The sequence below is a fragment of the Apteryx rowi genome, unplaced genomic scaffold, assembly GCF_003343035.1.
Source record: "Apteryx rowi isolate R43461 unplaced genomic scaffold, aptRow1 scaffold_491, whole genome shotgun sequence".
Classification (NCBI taxonomy): Eukaryota; Metazoa; Chordata; class Aves; order Apterygiformes; family Apterygidae; genus Apteryx; species Apteryx rowi.
The window spans coordinates 6,151-24,275 of NW_020450751.1; the positions used below are offsets into that span (position 1 = coordinate 6,151).

At 43.7% G+C, this 18,125-nt stretch overlaps 1 protein-coding gene across 1 annotated transcript in view; it reads left to right on the forward strand.

Annotated features, from left to right (window-relative positions):
* The first annotated feature begins 17,790 nt into the window (after positions 1-17,790).
* ELOVL6 (ELOVL fatty acid elongase 6) overlaps positions 17,791-18,125 on the forward strand; it is a 78,145-nt gene continuing 77,810 nt past the window's right edge. The window contains exon 1 of the mRNA XM_026079049.1: positions 17,791-17,977. Within this exon, the coding sequence (XP_025934834.1) occupies positions 17,889-17,977 (89 nt within the window). The 5' untranslated portion in view covers positions 17,791-17,888. The remainder of the gene's footprint in view (positions 17,978-18,125) is intronic.

Consider the following 18,125-nt stretch of genomic DNA (forward strand, 5'->3'; position numbering starts at 1 on the left):
TAAGCACATGGGGGAGGTGGAGACGAATGCTATAAAACCCTTAAATTTGACCTTCACTACCCCACCAAAATGGAAATTAACACAGGCACCAGTATCTTGTCCTTATCAGTGTCTTCAAACTTTCCCCCACTGCCACCCGAGTTTAAAAAGCGAATGGTTTTAATGGCATTCGTCCAGGTCTCAGAGAACCACAGTGAAGAAAATGGAATGTCAGGCTTCTGCTGCTGGATTTCCAAATCCATTTCCAGTGAGCCAATTAAATCAGACATGGTAGGTACCAAAGGAAAAAATATTCTTTAGCTTCCGCTTCATTAAGGAATCCAAGCGCCTGTCTCCTGTCAGAACTGCTGAAAGATTTTTGCAAATGTGTAAGTGCATAAATTGTGTCTGCGTGATTACAGCTACCTTTGCTCATGGAGAAGCACAGTGCTTTTTGATAGCTTGCTTTGCAAATATAATATATATAACAATTAAAGGCATAAGTGAGGGTTGTGCAAAATTCAGAGTACTGAAACTAGAACATGAGCTTTTACAATCTTAAGAGTCCTCCTCCACACTTTCTTGGCTGATAGCCTCCTTAGCCAATTATTTCCATTCAGTTGTTTACTATTATATGTGAGACAGATTGAATTCAGTAAGAAGCAAAATCCTGTTACTAGCTAAGAGCACAGACCCAGTTTCTTGCTTGCACAGTCAGGTAGATGTACTAGTCACTAAAATGTTAAGACTTAGGCATATTAGAAAATACAGATTTTTTCCCTGGAAGAATGATATTATCCATGAGGCAGTGGACTTCAGTTTAGATTATTTATCAGGGTTCAGATGTAATTAGCCTAAAGGGTATATGCTGGACTTGATCATTTTATCGCGAAAGAAATTTTCTTTATTCTAGATTCTTTATTTAGACAATAGGAATGCTATACTTTTTTGTTTCGTTTCTGTTGCTAAAACCAGTACTTAAGAGCGTGGTTTGTAGAAATAGCAACTTTAGTGTGTAGATCTCTCCTCTGCCCATTGAGCAGATCAAGAAGATGAGACAGAATATTTTGGACTGTAATTTCTACCAAGGCCTTTAATTGCTACTATTATGTGCTTAGAGGCAGGTTAGAAAGAAAATGTATTTCTGGAGCTGATAAAAGAAACTGAGATCAAATGGTTGATCTTTTTCTTTTTAGTGACATTGCTGTAATAGACTAGGAACATAATACAGGAACACTGTATTACCTAGGAATGCAAATATAATAGACACAGAAGATAGATTGGAATTTTTCCCAGAATGCTTTAATGAAATTATAAACAAAAAAGCATTTCAGAAACACACTGATTGTCCCTTACAAAGTCATTCACAACAATAAAAGTACAGCGCAAAATACAGGAGAAGGGAGGGCTTATGACAGTGATCAGTTTCCAATAAGGACTATGAAACTAATGACTGAAGGTGTTTGTCTCAGCTTCATCACTGATAAGCCTTGAATGCTTCAATCAAAGTGTCTCATGATATGCAAGTTTTTTTAAGGGACTGGAGAAGGGGAAATCTTTCCATTATAGGTTATTGGTTTAAATATAATCCCAGTCACTACTGACCAAAACGCATTGCTGTTTGACTACTGTCTACTGACACACATAACCAAGGCTGGCAGCCCAGCTCTGGTTAGGTGAATGTTCAGATCCCAGAAATCACCGTCGCTGACTTTACTTGGGGTTGCAAGGATGGAAAGTAATTGGAAACTGAACTGTCCCTGCACTTCTGGAGGTCAATACAGAAGATAATGCACATGGTTTTCGCTCTGTCTTTTCTGGAGATAGATGATTGGCCTTCAATCTTGAAGTCAGAGGCTCTTAAGGATACCTTAAGTACTTTGCTGAATATGAATTGCTGCTCAATAGGAAGGAAAGGAAGGAGTCCATTTCGTTTTCAAATGTGCAAGAAATCTGGCTATATAAAATAATACACACAGACCTGTGCAGAATGAGTGAAAACACACTTTCCCTTCCAAAATTCAACTGCTGGTTAGGATTTTGTCTTAAAAATGGGAATTCAGGAAATACTGACCAATTCCAACAAGGTCCAGCTATTACTGACTGAAATCTCAATATTTAAGTGAAATTTAGGTATCCATTAAAACTATTGCTTACTTAAGTTCCTCCATTCAGTGGAGCAAAACATGGTTTCCCCATGACTTTATAACCATATGGCTCCTTATAACCATAATTCTTACAGACCAAGTAGCCTATACTAATAGAGTGGGAATATAATAGTACCTCAACTCTGCCAACTCCTAGGTGCTTTAATACAGCTCTTAAGACTGGCACCTTCAGCAACAAAAGCTGTTTTTTGAAATCTGGGTTGCTGTTTTTCAGAAAGAGCTGAGCAAGTTGTCTGCCGCTGAGCTGTGCAGGAGATTGCGTTATTGTTCTGCTTGTCAGAAAAGATGCCAGGATCATTGCTGGTACGCTTCGGTGCACACACCACAAATTATAGCTGTACCTGTGCACAGATTTAATTAGGTACATTATTGTACAGGGGAGCTGAAACATTTCAATGATGGCTATGCCAGTACCTCCTCCCAGCCCTCTGATGTGGAAAAAAGGAGTAAAAGGACTCATTTTCATAAGAGAGTAGAAGAGCCAGAAAGGCCACGTACAGTTAAAGCTGGTCAGTGTTTTCTAGYATAATATCTACCACATAGCTTGAAAGCTTCACAGTAGTGGCAGGGGCCTGAGCAGTGCGAGGCAGTGGGAAGGCCAGGAGAGGAGTGCCGCAGATGCAACGGGGAGCCCAGGGACATGTATGCAAGGGGAGAGAGGTTAAAACCAAAACCAGAGAACTGGGGAGTGACTCAGAGCGACAGACTAGTTTCCTCCCAATATGACTTGTGGCTGGCTGAATAACAGAATTTTCAGTTCAGGAGTGAATCAGAAAATCAAAATTAGAATTAGCTTGAAGCTGATCTAAAGCAGTCTTTCTTCTTATTTTGGCAAAATGATAAAATTGAACCACAAATGAATATTTCTTTGGTTTTCTGGTAACTGATGCCTTTTACTCCAAGCTGAAAAACAAAATGAAAAACCTTTCCAAAATGAAAATTTGAACCTTTAAGTTTAAAGGTGTTGAGATGAAATTTTGAATTTTCCTAATAATATTTCATTGGTGGCAGAGGGGAGCACAGGATCCAGGTTAATAACTAAATTCAGCTGCATTTCTGAGTGACTTTAATCACCTCAAACTATATTCTCTACTACATTTAGCTGCACTTGGCAACAAAATTTCATCTTTTGGCCTAACAATTAGTTTGCAGTGCAATTGTGTTCATCTGGTAGTCTAGATAGCTTCCACAGGTTTATGCCTGCCTTTATCACTACTTCTCATAAATTGGCCCATGTCTTTTTTGTTTGTTTGTTTCTCACTGTTGAAACTAAAATGATTTCTGATCTGAAATTGGTTTTGATGTTTAAGAAAACATGTTCTGAAAAGGACATATTGCATGTTTGAAGCTTTGATTTCTGTAAAGATGGATGTGTTTGAAAAGCATTAGCACTTGCTTTGGTCAATTGGACAAGTTAAAATTAGGATCATTTAGTCCCTGGGTACCGGAAGGTAGATATATTCCTACCTAAGGAGTGAGGTGTGCTTACGATATAGAGAGGTTTGACCTTGAGGTGTCATCTGTGATTCAGGTTCTTGTGCCATTCCATTTATGGAGTATTTGAATAAATGAGTTATCAACCAACAGATGATGGTTTCAGTTCCTTAACGTCTGACTGAGGTCACCATTTGTCAGCCAGGCTCTGCAAATGTGGAGAGTGAAGTAACAGATGCTGCAGCAAGGTGGTGATTACTATGGCTGGCAGGAGGACAGAGGCTAAAGATATGCTATGAAAGTCAGAAACCTACATTTCCATAATCATAATTTACTTTGACTCAGTCTTCCCTGCAGCTTGAGCTTTTTGTCAAGATAGTTTTTCCTGGTAGAGAAAGAGGGTGGTGACCTTCCAGGCTGAAATTGCAGAGAAATAGCTTTCAAAAATCAGCAGCAAAACTGTCCTTAGTTTCAGCTATCAAAAATAAAAGGCCTGTCTGTGGTAAGTCATGATATATGTATGTAAATACATCATTTTTTTCATCCCTGGCTCCTCTCATAACTTAAGGTGTTACAATCAGGTTACAATATACAAAATATTATTTTATTGCATGTTATACTGTATTTTACAAGATACCTAGGAGATATTTGGTACTAAATGTGTGTGTGTTTAAAACACATGGATAGGAAAGAGATGGATTGCTTCATTAAGTATTTCTGTACACAAAATCAGGGCTGAAAAAGCTGAACGAATGTAGTTGTCTAAGTCTCCCAAGAATAATTTCCCCTTTTCCTTTTTTTTTTAATTCTCCCCATTTCTTCCTGGATCCTCAGTAGTTTTTCTCTCTGGTCTCTGTCTTCTAGCTCTGAGCACAGGCTCCTCTGCAGAGAAAACACAGGTGGGAAGAGGTTTGCCTTTGATTTCACAAGGGGCTTGCTTTCACTCTAGATCATCTTCCTTGCCCTCGCAACACTGTAGGGCAACAACAGAATAAGGGCTGCAAGACAAAGTATAGGGGCTTTTCTGGAAACTCAGGGCTTTATTCTAAATGCAGCTGGGTACAGTGTTTCACAGGAAATTTCCCTGGGCCACCCGGGCAGCCCAAGTCAAAGGTACAGTCCCACTGCAAATCTGACCACTTTGCCCAAAACTGAAAATGATGAGTATTTCCTCTGAGCAGTGCTGATCACAGCAAGTGCATCAGGCCTTTGAGGTTAAATGTAGCCTTGAGAAAGACAGTCATTAATGTCAGAGGAGTTATACCAAAGATGTGTTTAGGCCAATGTGCTTATAGAAATTTGTGGTGTAGAAGTACAAAATGGCAAGCACAGTTGAAAGGTTCTGGGGCATGTGTGTGCAGATGGGTAGAAAGATGTGATTTCTTTCTGCTCTGTTTGGTATTTGTTTTTTAATTGTTGGAGTAATAATTTATTCTATACAACATGCAGTTCTGTTGTCATCTTTATTTCCTGAACTATTCCAAAGTCAAGGCTTACTAGTTTTGTGTGAATTGAGAGGTGACAGGTGTCAAGTTAATAAATACAGAAAAGAAATGAAACTGGCAAGTCTGTAGAAGAAAAACAACAGGAAAAAATCCTAAAAGGCTGTCATTGTCAGAGAACTAAAGGGCAAATATGGAAAAAAAAATCCATGTTTCATATTTATCTGAGTGAAACTTGGCAACTGTGACCTATATAAGCAATGGGGCTGGTACGCTAGAGGATCTGTTTATCTAGACAGCAGCTGCAGCATGGGCACATATAGCACAGGCTTCAGGGCTCCTGAGGAGACACTTCGGACCCCTCATGGCAAGTCAGCCTCGAACCTTTCATTTATAGATGGCAGAATGCTATTAATATGGGAGGATTTTCCAGTATCTATCTGCAATTGGATCAAAACCTGTCCCGTCACTTTGTGTAGACCATAGTAATTATGTGTGTGTGTGTGACTATTAACTTTTATGGAGCAAAATTTCCCTACTTAGAAGTTTCCTCTTGAAAATGTTATACTATCCTAAAGTAAATTCAAGGTGATTCCACTACCCCTTGCTGTAACTGAGAGCAGAAACAATCCCCCAAATGCAATCATGCGCGTCCACAAAGGCATCTCAGAGACAATAAGCCAGTAACGCACATTTGGTTGTTCATTTTGGTCTCTAGGAGGTCTTTGCAACACTATTTAATGAAAACCTGATTTGGGATGCTTGCGCTGGATGCAAATGTGAAATAGAGTTCTTCCCTGCATTGCTGTCAGTAGAGGAAGAAACATTCAGGGAGTTCATAGCAGACCTGGGATCAGCTGGTGCAAACTGCCACTCTTCCACAGACTTCCACAGAGCTAAATCCTGAGTAAAAACCTACCCCAGCAGTTCTGTATCCTAACCCAAATCTGTCTCTTATTAGCAAGCTAGCTCTGTGAAGTACATTTATCCATCTGCACCTCTGCACCTAACTGTTTTCCAGGGTAAGATATCCTTCAGTAGAGCACATTTCACTAGGTTCATTCACCAAAGGTGTACAAATAATACATCACACAGGCAGAGCACTGTATTTTCTGTGCATCCTTCTCTTAACTCTGTATGAGCTGTGTTTGCACAGAGGGAAATAACTTGCAGGTGCATAGCAATAATCAGAAGAGTATGAAAGATTGTATTGAGCCAGAATACCGCCTCAAAACCTCACAACTTCTCATTTAGCATGCTGTATTGATCCATTAGACATATTTCTCTCTTACATCCGAGTTAGGTCCGTCATGGTTTTAAAAGGGAGTGAACACACCAGGGCCTTTCAGCTCTTGTGAAAAGCTAACCAGGCAAGCACTGTTTTGTCCAGTTGAGACTTGAAAGCCTGTTCTCACCTGGATAACAAACTCAGCCCAGTTCAAACACACAGGGCAGCCTAGATGAAAGGCTCCCGTAGCCCAGCTCTTGGGGAGCCAAACTCCAGGTTATGTCCTGCTGCCCTGGCCTTGAGCCCCGCAGCAGCCATGGGAGCCGGCTCGGCAGCGGCCCCACTGAGCTGGGGCTCGCCCTCCCGCTGCTCCGCACAGCGCAGAGGCTGGCACCGCGGCGTGGGCCTCGGGCGAGAAAGCATGTCAGCCGGCTGGAGATTGCTGAGGCTGTGCAAGCTGCAAAAAACAAATTAAAAACTCACTGGCACAGGGAGGGGACAACGGAGAGCGTTTCTGCACTCGGTGCCTAATGCTCACCTGGGAATAGCGCTGAGCTCTGGGMCCTGCCCCTAGGATTGCCCCTGGATTTTATCCGTGGCTGTCTCATATCAAATGCACCCACAGTGACTGCTGTAACCAACAGGAACTTAAAACAACAAATGGCGGAGCCGCTGCCCATAGCAGTGTTTTTGGATGAAGGTGATCTGAGTGCTGCCATCAGGGCTTCTGAGCAGAGGCGGCACTTTGTGCTCGGCTCCATCCTGGCTGCCTGTGAGGCAAGGTGTACACAGCAGTGCCGGACTGGGCCATCTCGGGGAACCGGGTGCGCGGGCATCTAGTCTCACGGGTCTCGGACAGCAACAGCAGCACAGTCCCTAAATAACTAGCCGTGAAAGCAGAGCCTCCCTTGGCCTGCCTGGCGCAGCAGGCGTTAGCAGGCGCTTTGTGGATGGCTCCCTCGAACTTTAGCGCTGACTTGCACATTTGCCCGGTTTGGGGCCTGGTCCTTACCCTGAGGTGTCCAAAACAGAGGCTCCAGCAGAGGGCACAGGCACCCAGCAGAACCAGGGAGCCGGGGCGAGCAGGGGGAAGAGCAGGAGGAGGATGCTCCTGGGAGCACAGGCCCTCTCGCAGGCAGCCGGGGCTAGCTAGGCTCCTGCTGGCCACAGCTGCATCCTGAAAGGATCTCTGGTTATCCCTGAAAACACACTAGCCCCTGCCACTTTCAAAAGAGGCACAGCATCTTCTTTTGTCACAAGAGCACACAAAGCCCTGGTTTGGTCAGGTGAAAGGAAGCTAGCACAGCCAGAACATTGCTTTTTTGCAGACTTAAGTTTGATCTYCCTTTGGGTATGCACAGCAGGCAAGCTTCATTGAGGTGACAACTGAGGGTTACCATTGCTTCCCATTTACATGATACTGGATCCAGTGGTAAGTGATCTGAGGTGACGGGAACTTCAACTTAGACTGAGAAGAGAATTTGGCACTTGTTCTTTATTCTTTTTAAAAGCTTCTAGTAATTTGGGGGCTGCCTGGTGACCCATCTGCCTCAATGATTACTGTTCTTGTGCTGCAAGAAACAGAAAAACAATCAGCTTTAACTCGTAAGATGATTATTTTTTATGGCAATTGTGTCTAATCCACCTGTGAGCCCAGTGGGAAAGGCAGGGAGGGCACAGAGACCTTCCTTCTCTGGTCTGCCTAGGTAAGGTTCAGCCACCACCCCGGCTCTCCAGGATGCACAAGGATGGCTCTGCTCCCTTTCCCCTCAATTTGCCTGTGTAGCATTTCAAAGTGCCCAAGACAGAGCAAGGGCATCCCTCCCTTTGGGCCAGCATGTGAAGGGAAATTGATATATACCCTTCACAGAGGTACAGATCAAAAGATATACCCTCCTTGTGCACGGGAAATCATACAGAGCCATTTTCTGTGCAGTGCTTCCCAAGGCTCATTTTAGCTCTGCATTCTCCCCAGTCAGGGCTGTGCCTCTGTGGCATAATTAAAAGCACCCTTGAGTTTTCTCTATTTGTCTCAGTGGACCATCATGGTAAGTGCAATCCTTATATTATACGACATAATAGTAATTCACACCTGGCCACAGTGCTATGGCATCTAGATCTTTCTTCATTGGTGACCACAAATAACAGACAAGTGTTTATACTGTTAACAGTATGAATATGACACATTTTAATTTTGTGGGCAATATGTGTAGCACATATGCAATGTAATAATTAGGCTTAGTACRTAAAACAACACTTTCCTTTTGAATGTCTCCAAACTTCTAACACCCAATAATGAATTTAGCCTTGCTAAATCCCCAGTAATGGCAGCATTGTTAGTTTTGCTCTTCAGAGAAAAATCGAAGCAGAGAAGCTAAAGTGACTTGTCAGAAGTCTCCTGGAAACTCTGGCTAAAAGGGTGAATGAATGACAATCTTTAGGTTCCCAGTTCTGTGGCATAACCATAAACTGTGCATTTGTGCRTCTGCCTCTGGAGCCTGAGTGAAGTCCAACAAATATCCTGTTGGTTTCAGAAATTAACATTAGGCTCTGTGACCTGTAGAGCTCAAGCCATGTGTTTCTGGTGACAAAAGTTATGCTGTATGAAGCAAGAGATAAAACTCATAGTTCCTATTTACTGCATGTTGGTTCAAGCAGATGAGGAGCTCAGACAGGAGATGCATTGATTCACTGTCCTCCCCTATGGAAGCCAATGAAGAGCCATAGGCAGAAATGGAAAGCATCTTCCTTTGGTCAGATCCTCATGGTGATCAGTGGTCATGTTCAAACCTTCATTCAACAGTCATATGAGCATGCCAGAAAACTCATCTGCCATCTGCGGATTGTCCTGGAAAGGGGAGAAGGAAATGACTGGGAAAATGAGGATGGGAACAAGGACAGTGGTAGATATCTTTGTCTTCCTATGGGAAGATAATTCATTTTCCTGGAAAGAYTTTTCCCAGTATCTGCAGCTTGTAAAATGCTGAAAAAAAAGCATACTGCCAGATTTTATCACCCTTTTTTTCATATTCATTCTTACTTAAACAGATATATTCGTATCSTATGTTATGCCCAGGCAACAACTTATGGCTTAAATCCTGGTACTAGAACTGGGATCACTTCAAAACAAGGAGTTCTTCCACATCCAGTACACATTGACCARTCAAAGCAAACTTGGACGTGCGTCTCTCTAGTCAGAATAGCTAGCCTAAGGCTAATCTGTTCAAGCACTCCACTCTTGATTAGTGAGTTGTTTTCTGCTGTAAGTTTGCACTACTTCCTTACCATGCAGACTTACCCTTGGACAACACCTAGCTGTAAAACTGTGCATTTCCCAAGTTACAGATCGTTAGATAGATGACCATTTAATCATTAAAACAAAATAAAAACAAGCCTCTGAAAAACTGTAGGTTATTAGCAGAAAGCTGAAAATGAGAAGCAATATGTCTGCTCAGGAATATACAAAAGCCAAAGAGAATTAACACTACCTTTTAGCACCCTCGCCTTATTTAGCAAGTGGTCTTTCTTTCCCTGCCCATCCCTGAGCCCTTGATCCAAGCGCACTGTTTTGTGAGTTGGCCAAAGCAACCCAATAGCTCTGTCCCTTTGAAAGAGAGTGCAAGGGGGGATCCCACTGTACCTCTTACCTCCAGCCCCACCGTAAGCCATGCTCTTCACCCCCCTCCACGAGCCAGACCTGGCCCATCAGGGAGCCAATGCAATCTGCTACCCAAGCTATTTACTGTGTGCTTTTCTTTTCTTTTTTTCTTTTTTTTTCTTCCCCCTAAAGTGACTTACCCACCAGCTGAATCAGCTCACAGGGTTTAGGAGAGTGCCAGAGGTGGGGAAGCCGAGGCAGAGCAGAGCCAACAGGAGAGCAGGGAGCAGAAACTCCCCTCTGTGGCAACAAGGGTGCCTCGGCCCCTCCACCCAGACAGTCTTCGCCTACTAATGTGGCAATCGGTGGAAGTGTAGAGAGCAGGATGACCTGTTATTTTGGAACACTCCCCAAATAGCATTCATCCTTCAAACTACTAGTAACCTCCATAAGAGTCATTCCTGTGACTCCTCTGCTAGAGTGCAAACACCCTTTGATTCACAGGTATCTACTTGGTTGCCCAAATGTAGRTGTCTGCTTCCATTTGAGGTGGTCTAGGTTGTCCAGTGTGTTCTCGGGGCTGGCAGATAGGACACAGGATTTAGGGCTGCAGCTGTTGGAGGCCAAGTGGGATTCTAGAGGACATCTCAAATGGCACTACTAGACACCCATGTCTCTGAACATGAGTTGATCCTAAAGTGACTAATATCAGAGTCCTCAGCTCTGACACACTGTAGCTCCATTTACACTGATGAATCTGCCTGGGGGATCAGGTACTACTATGTCTGAGTAAAAGTGGCATAGGCTCGCCACCGACTTCCCCACGCTTGTGAAATAGTAACATACTGAATACACAACTGGAAACAAAATCTTCCTCGGCCCTCTTGACTTTCTACAATAATCCTTTCAGTTTTATCATCATCTTAATTTGTCCTTGTTCCTTTACATCTTGTACATGATGTTACATAAAGCTTGTTTATGCAAACAGAAAGTACTTCTGAGGCCAAAAAATACTTGTGTCATCCAGAAGATGTTCAAAGATGTATTTAAAAATTAAAGGTGACCCTTTAAAAAGCAGGTTCTCTAAAACTTTTTGTGCAACTAGTTTCCTGTACAACTACTTTTCTGTACAACTTTTCTTTCTTGTATTCTAAAGTGCACATAACTCTGAATTGCAAAGTGAAGTCCTTTTATAAACTTTTTTTGCACTGATTCCAGACAGCACAGAGCAAATGACTTTGCTACATAGAGCTAAAGATTTTAAAGGAGGTGACTATAAAGACAGACTCAGTTTTTTGTACCCCCTTCATCACTGACTGCAGTATCAGTTCAACTGATGAAACAAAAGAACAGGAAAAAAGCTTAGCAATCATTTCCCATTTTCATTTTTGAAGCAGCCGCGTTGGCATCACTTTTTTGATAAATCCCTAAAATGGAATATAATCAATATTTGTATGGTGAAATGTTACATTGTTATACTGAAGAGCAAGGCCTTCATTTTCCCCTTTCAAATCAGTGAGCCTTTGTACATACCTGTATGATCTCATCAGCACCAGGGAGATTATGCAGCATAACTGATGACTGAATCCTGTCCTTCATTTTAATAGTTTCTACATGGGGTTTGTGTAGTACATCTACATTTGACTTAGTAATAATTAATAGTAATGTTAACTGTAATACTTTAATCATAATTAACAGGAATTAATCCTGTTGTTGCTTTCCTGCTGAGGGATTCCAAGTGGTGGCTCTCATCTCCTGATGGGTAGYGAGTGGGACGAACGCGATTTCCAAATGCCGCCACTGGCTCCACTGCCTCAGACAGCGAGCGCTGCGCCAAACCTCATCGCTGCTGAGCTCAGCAGGACCTTCCAGGGTGCTGCGATTCCTTCATGGTACAGCACCAAACCTCTGGCAGGATCAAGATCTGCATGTGCTGCAAGCTACAATAGCTGGGATAGAGCCTTTGGGCCATTTGGCAATAGCGCTGTTGCATATCATTTTTTTAAGCAGGGGAGTGAACTGATTTGTTCAGGAGACATAGCAATATCAGCTGCGCTGGCTCTGGAAGCCGCCAAACCTGCACAGAGCAGAAGAGAGGGAAGAGTCTAGGCCTGCATGGCTACACTTTCCTAATAGCAGCTGGCAGACAAGCTCCACGCTAGAGGCTCAAAATATGAGGAGAAAGAACCTGACCATAAGGTTTGCAGAAGGCCCAGTATTTCTCTGCGTGGCCACTTCATCTAAGTGCCTGTCAGTTTTATGGGCACTTTCAAAGTGGAATATTATGGAATATGCAGAAACAGTCTTGAAAGAAATTCAAAGATATGAAAAAGTATGGGGAGTTAGTGTTTGTTGTACACACACTTGTCATTATCTTTGTATCTCTCCTCACTCATCACCCAAAATATACCCATATCCACCCATAAATATACGTATATAATAACAGCATTAATCACTTGAAGCAGTTTATTCTGCTTCTGTGACTCTTTTATACTGCTGTGTAATATTAAATTAGTCTTTAGAACACGTTTTGCACCAGCCTTATTATTTCAATATTTTCCCACTTTTAACCTAACAAAATTAAAAAGTAACATATTTGAATGTCAAGGTCTTTATTCTCCCTGGAATAGATATGATCATTGTCTCCTTGAGAGAAAGCAAATATATATGTTGACATCCAGCACCAACCACTATAACACCTGACTCTTGTCCAGGTTTTCAGCATAACCTCACTGTGCAGCATGAGCTGCTTCAGCAAAGGTAGCTAGCTTCATGTCTGAACTTCTTGCCTTTCACTTCTCTGTCTCACCTCCTTCCCTTAAGAAGAGAGACTATTTTCTTTGGCCTTCCAACAACGAAAATCCATTTATTTTCTCTAAAATTTACTGATATCATCATATCCAAGATTCTAGAGAAAAAAACAAGCTATTAGTGTTGTTCTCTTCCCTGCCTATGGACATGAAACATTCCACAAAACTGCTGATATATTTGCAGATAGTGTCAACAAAAATTGTACCTTTTGCCTCCGAATACCATCTGGGAGATGCTTGGAACTGCTACTACTCTGTGGAAGGAGGGGGGGGGGGCATCTGACTTTGTGATTTGTATGGAAATTGCTATAATGAGGGAGGTCTTGCTGTTGGACTGTATTTTATGTGCAAGACTTCATGTGTGTCATAACCACAGAAGATTTCCACTTTTTGCCACAAAGCCATGGCCTAGAGCTTTAGCACAAATTGAAAAAGACTTCTGCTTATCATGACTGTGAAGAAAATCTTGAGAGTAGGGACTCAGGTGAACTGTGTGAAGACAAAGATATAATTGCCCCACTTAAAACCACAGTGAAACAATTTGCTCATAGGATTTGCATGGGTTTACCACAGCATCCGTCCAAGCAACTTCCCAGCCATCTGCGCCTGAGTGCTGCGCAGACTAACCTGATTTGCTAGCCTGACTTGACAGAGAGACGTAGCTTGACCATAAACTACCCTTGGCCATTTTTGTTTATTCCCTGGGGCAGGCTGAACATTTTCTTTTTGCTAGGACCCATCAGGACCAGCCAGTAGTCCCAGGGAGGTTTCCCTTATTCATTTTTGATTCCAGCTACCATTACCTTATCCAAGGGCACCATCTAATTGCTTCTAGATTATGGGGTATATAGGAAACCCCAGTTTTCTATGGCTTCCATTATTTGCATGTTGCTTTATTTTCAGATAAGGCAAAATTGTAGACAGAGTTTAAATCTTTCAATACATTAATTGATACAGCTAGAAAAAAGCTTTCAAACACATAGGCCTCCTTCAGGTTTTTGTTTGTTTTAGTAATTGTTGTTATGTTTAAATCACAAAGTCATCTCTCATTGTCACTTACTATACCTTATGCTGACTTGTCAGCAATATAGCTTCTTATTTTGCAGCAGCTGCTAAGAGTTTAGCTGAGATTTAGCTATACATCACTACAACAAACCATTCAAAATTACTCCTTACAGCGATAGAACCGGAAAGGTTTTTGTAATAAATTAGCACTGTGACAGGGAGGAAAAAGTATTTGCTTAGTAATAGGAATGATAATGGTAAGGTGCCCAACCTGATTAGATGGTTCTTTGTAAATCATGAATGAACCTGCTTGTATTATTCAACCAAAAGGTCTTGGGTAAAAGGGAAATGACATTAATATCTAACTGGTATAAAATGTAGCATTTAGCTGGTATGCATGCTATAAAGTCTTAGGCAACATATTAAATATGTAGAATAAAAAAGAATGCTCAATAACTACCCACTTACCACAGGAGACAAGGATCCCATAGAAAAAATATATAAGTATGCACTTGAATGTGCACAGAAAGACTGACTAAGATCGCRTTCCCTGTCTTTTGAGGATTTAATTTTGCAACCCTATCCTTCTCTCCACACCCTTTCTTGTGAAAGGTATTTACAACTTTCACTTCACGTTAGCACTTTTCTGTGAGAATTAAGTAAGTTACTTTTTAATGGTTACATAAAAGCTATTTCTCCTTAGAACAGACAATGGTATTTTTGTTTACTGTTCTTGAATACAGTTGATATAAGCAACTACCAATGTGTAAGTAGGGCTTAAATGCTCCACAAGGCCATGAAGATTTTATACACTCTTCCAGCATCCCTGCAGATTTTGTAAAAGACCAGAAGCTTAAGTATAAACTTCCAGATAGTTGTGTGGTAGGAGGAATTTTTGGGTAGTTCATGTGGGACTAGGACAGCAATGGAAGAAGGATTCATTGCAGATTGTTTAAACTATGTAGAAGTCCTGTGAGCTCTATAAAATCTGGAGAAATTCCTGCTRTGTTTTTAAGACACATAGGAATCCCAGTAGAGTTTAGCATTTTGAGACTGTCCCTGCATTTCCTGAAACTAYTACAGCTGGTCTTCAAATGTTGCTGAGGCTTTAACTGCTACACGATGCCTTGCATGGTCGGTGCTCTTGACCGAGCTCTGAACGCCGCAGCGACACTCCAGGGAGCCCGGGCAGCAGCGGGTCCCAGGGTAGTTATTTCCAGGTAGAAATCCTACAGTAAGCTGTTCACTTTCTCCGGATCCCTGCAGCAGCCCTAAACCTAGAGGAGTCCTTGCCATAGCATTTCATAACCTTCAGCTTAATCCTGTACACCTTGCCAGCTCTGACGTGGACTTTAGGGTGTCTACAGTCTAAGGCAGCAGGTATCCCAAACCTCCTGCCTAATCTGCCACTTCAGAGTTTTTGAAGTCCATCAAATGCATTCTGGAAACTTTGCATACTGAGCATTTTTTCTGAGCAACTTTTTTCTTTTCCTGGGGGAACCCAAACCATAAATTTCAACCCACCAGATACTCATGAAATATTCAAATGAGATAAGCCATTAAGCCACCCAAGTTTTTAATGTAAAATAGATTGGGGTTGCAAAAAAGGATATTGAGAAATCTTTCCAAGAATTAAGATGTCTGGTATCTCAAATTCATTTTGTTTGATAACTTACTAAGAATATCCCTGGCTGTTAACATGCAAATATATATTTCCTTGTAAACAAATACAAGAACCTGTATGTGGATTGGTTTTATTTGGGAGAAAAAGTAGAAGCATGGCAGTGTTTCTGTCTCAAAAAAAGGAAATAGGTTTGATTCAAGAATTATTGGACAGGATTTTGCAAAAAGTCAGAATGGTTTATTTCATCCTTTGGATCTATTCATCAGGATAGCCTACCTGACTACAGGAAGTGGTTTATAGGCTTACTAAGAGAAGGACTACTGTCTCTCTGCAACAGCTCTAACTTTAAGACAGGAAAAAAATATTTTACCACTCATGGAAGTGAATTTACAGAATACATTAATATTGTCTCAACACTGGGGTCCAGATTTACTTGTTTAAGAGTCATTTTCAACAAAAGACAGTTGACATTCGCCAGCATTTGCTGTATCACAAATGATTTTTTCCACATCTCTGCATTAAAAAAAAAATTATTAAAACACACAAGTAATATCACCCCAGGCCTTCAATGGAACCAGCCCTGCCTTGAACTAAGTGCAGACACACACTGTAGGAAGGGCACCAGCAGGAGATACTTGGCTCAAGGTAGTGCATCCCTCTATAACCATAGAGGAATCCCGACTGGCATGGGACCGTACAGGCAGACATCTGCCGTGGGGCAGCATATATCCTGCGGTGAGGAGCAGGCCCGTGGCTCAGAGCCCAAGCGTTGCAGCCACAATGTGGCCTGTGGCTGTACTGGAGAYTTCCGTCTCCTCCTTCCCCCCTGAATCTTTGTGGCCTCCGTTCACTGAAACTGCCTGCCAATGAATATATTGAAGACTAACAGGCACCTTTAGGGGCAAATCATGTAGAGCAGGAGTGCAAAAGAAGTCAGCTTTGCCCAAACACTGGTCCACCAGGCACTTCAGAGGCCGCAGAAAGCTGATGTGAAGCATTTTTGAAAACCTGAGTTTCAGTTCTCCATCTGTAAAGCAAGGATAATTGTGCTTCCCATCCCCTTTGTCTTGTCTATACAGACTGCAATGTCTTCTGAGGAAAGGCCTATGGGACCTTGATCTGTTGAGGGCCTCTGGGTACAGTAGTAATAAATAATAATTTAGTGCTGCCTTGTGGTTTCAGTGTGAGCAGCATGATATTTGGTGTTTTGCTTAAAACCCCAGTCAGATGATGATGTGAGAAACTCAGCCCTCATTAGGAAAAAAAAAGTTGTAGTTGTCAAGAAGAAAGAAAAAAAGCTGAGAACCATGACCCTGAAGAGCACAAGAGTCAGAATGCAAATAGGAACATCAAACCAGTTAGCTGTTGATACCCCACAACTTGAGGACTATAACTCTTTTTTTTTCTCAGTGTCCGGATTTGATGATATTAAACACTACTGTGTCAATGAGAACTGAAGACCACGAGAGTCAAGAGCACGCTGACCTTTGCTGGATCTGCTCATTTATGGCTAGCTTTCTCTGCACTAAAGCCTACCGCTGGAATCCTCCTGCCTTCACATTGCCGGCCCCGTGGGGGCTGGGAGTGCCAGTCATTTTAGCACAACTCGTACTGTAAAGCACATCTAGCCTGCTGCCTGAGTCGGAAGGACTCAGCTGGAGGCATCAGGATGTGACAGATGAGACTAGAAAGACAAAATTAAGGTTACCTAAACCCTGCGTGCTGTAGCTGGGAGCAGGGCTAACAAGGTGATGGTCCCCTCAGACCGGGGGTCTCCAGCCCGGCGCGTGGACCACCGTCCACCGGCCCCAAGGGTGCGATCCCCACACGTGGCCCCGGGCGCAGCAGGGCGCGGGGGCTGCCGAGCGGCAGGAGGGAGCCCGCTTTGGGAGGCAGCTCAGCTGCAGCCCCTCGCCCACCTGAGCCGCCGGGCCGGCCACCCGCCCCACGGGGACACGGGGGGGGCAGGGCACGGGKGGCAGTGGTGCAGCCACCCTTTGCACAGCCACAGTGGATGCATGTTGAATTCAGATGCAAAAAGGAGGTTGGGGTTGTTGTTTGTTTGTTTGTTTTTTTGGCATACGCGTTTGCTTTTCCAGCTACATGTCGGCTCGCGCTTCTTTATTTTTAAGCTCGCCGGTGAGGGCGTGCGGGGCGCAGCAGCAGGCGCCGCAACACGTCCGGCGCAGGGGGGCTTCAGGAAAACCCCTCTGTCGTTGGCGGGGCGGGAGGTGAGCGCTGCCGGCCGGGGCGGGAAGGGAAGGGAAGGGAAGGGAAGGGAAGGGAAGGGAAGGGAAGGGAAGGGGTGTCCCCGGGCCGGCGAGCCGAGCCGAGCGGGGCTGAGCCGCGGCGCGCCGCGGGGACGGGCACTAAGACCGCACCGCCTCCATTTCCTCTGAGGGTGGATGCAGAAGAGGAGGAGACCTCCAGGCACGGGAGGAGAAGGCGAGGAGGGGAGAGGAGCTATGCTAAATCAGGGATACAGCTGAGGCAGAGAGGGCGAGAGGAAGGGGCTCTCCGCGGCCGGCGCGCAGGGACCAGGCGCGGCAGCTCGCACGCAGCCCGCAGGCGCAGCCATCCATCCCCCGGAGGTCGGTCCAATGAACATGTCAGTGTTGACTTTGCAAGAATACGAATTTGAAAAGCAGTTCAACGAGAATGAAGCCATCCAGTGGATGCAGGAGAACTGGTGAGTGATGGCTCGGGCGGCGCTCGCCGGCCGCCGCCTCCCCGCGCTCCGCGGCTGGATTAGGCGCAGCCGCCTGCAGGCAGCCCGGGAGCCCATCCGGGCGCGCGGGGCGGCCGCTGCGCACACGCCCGCTGCCCGCGCCGGGGGC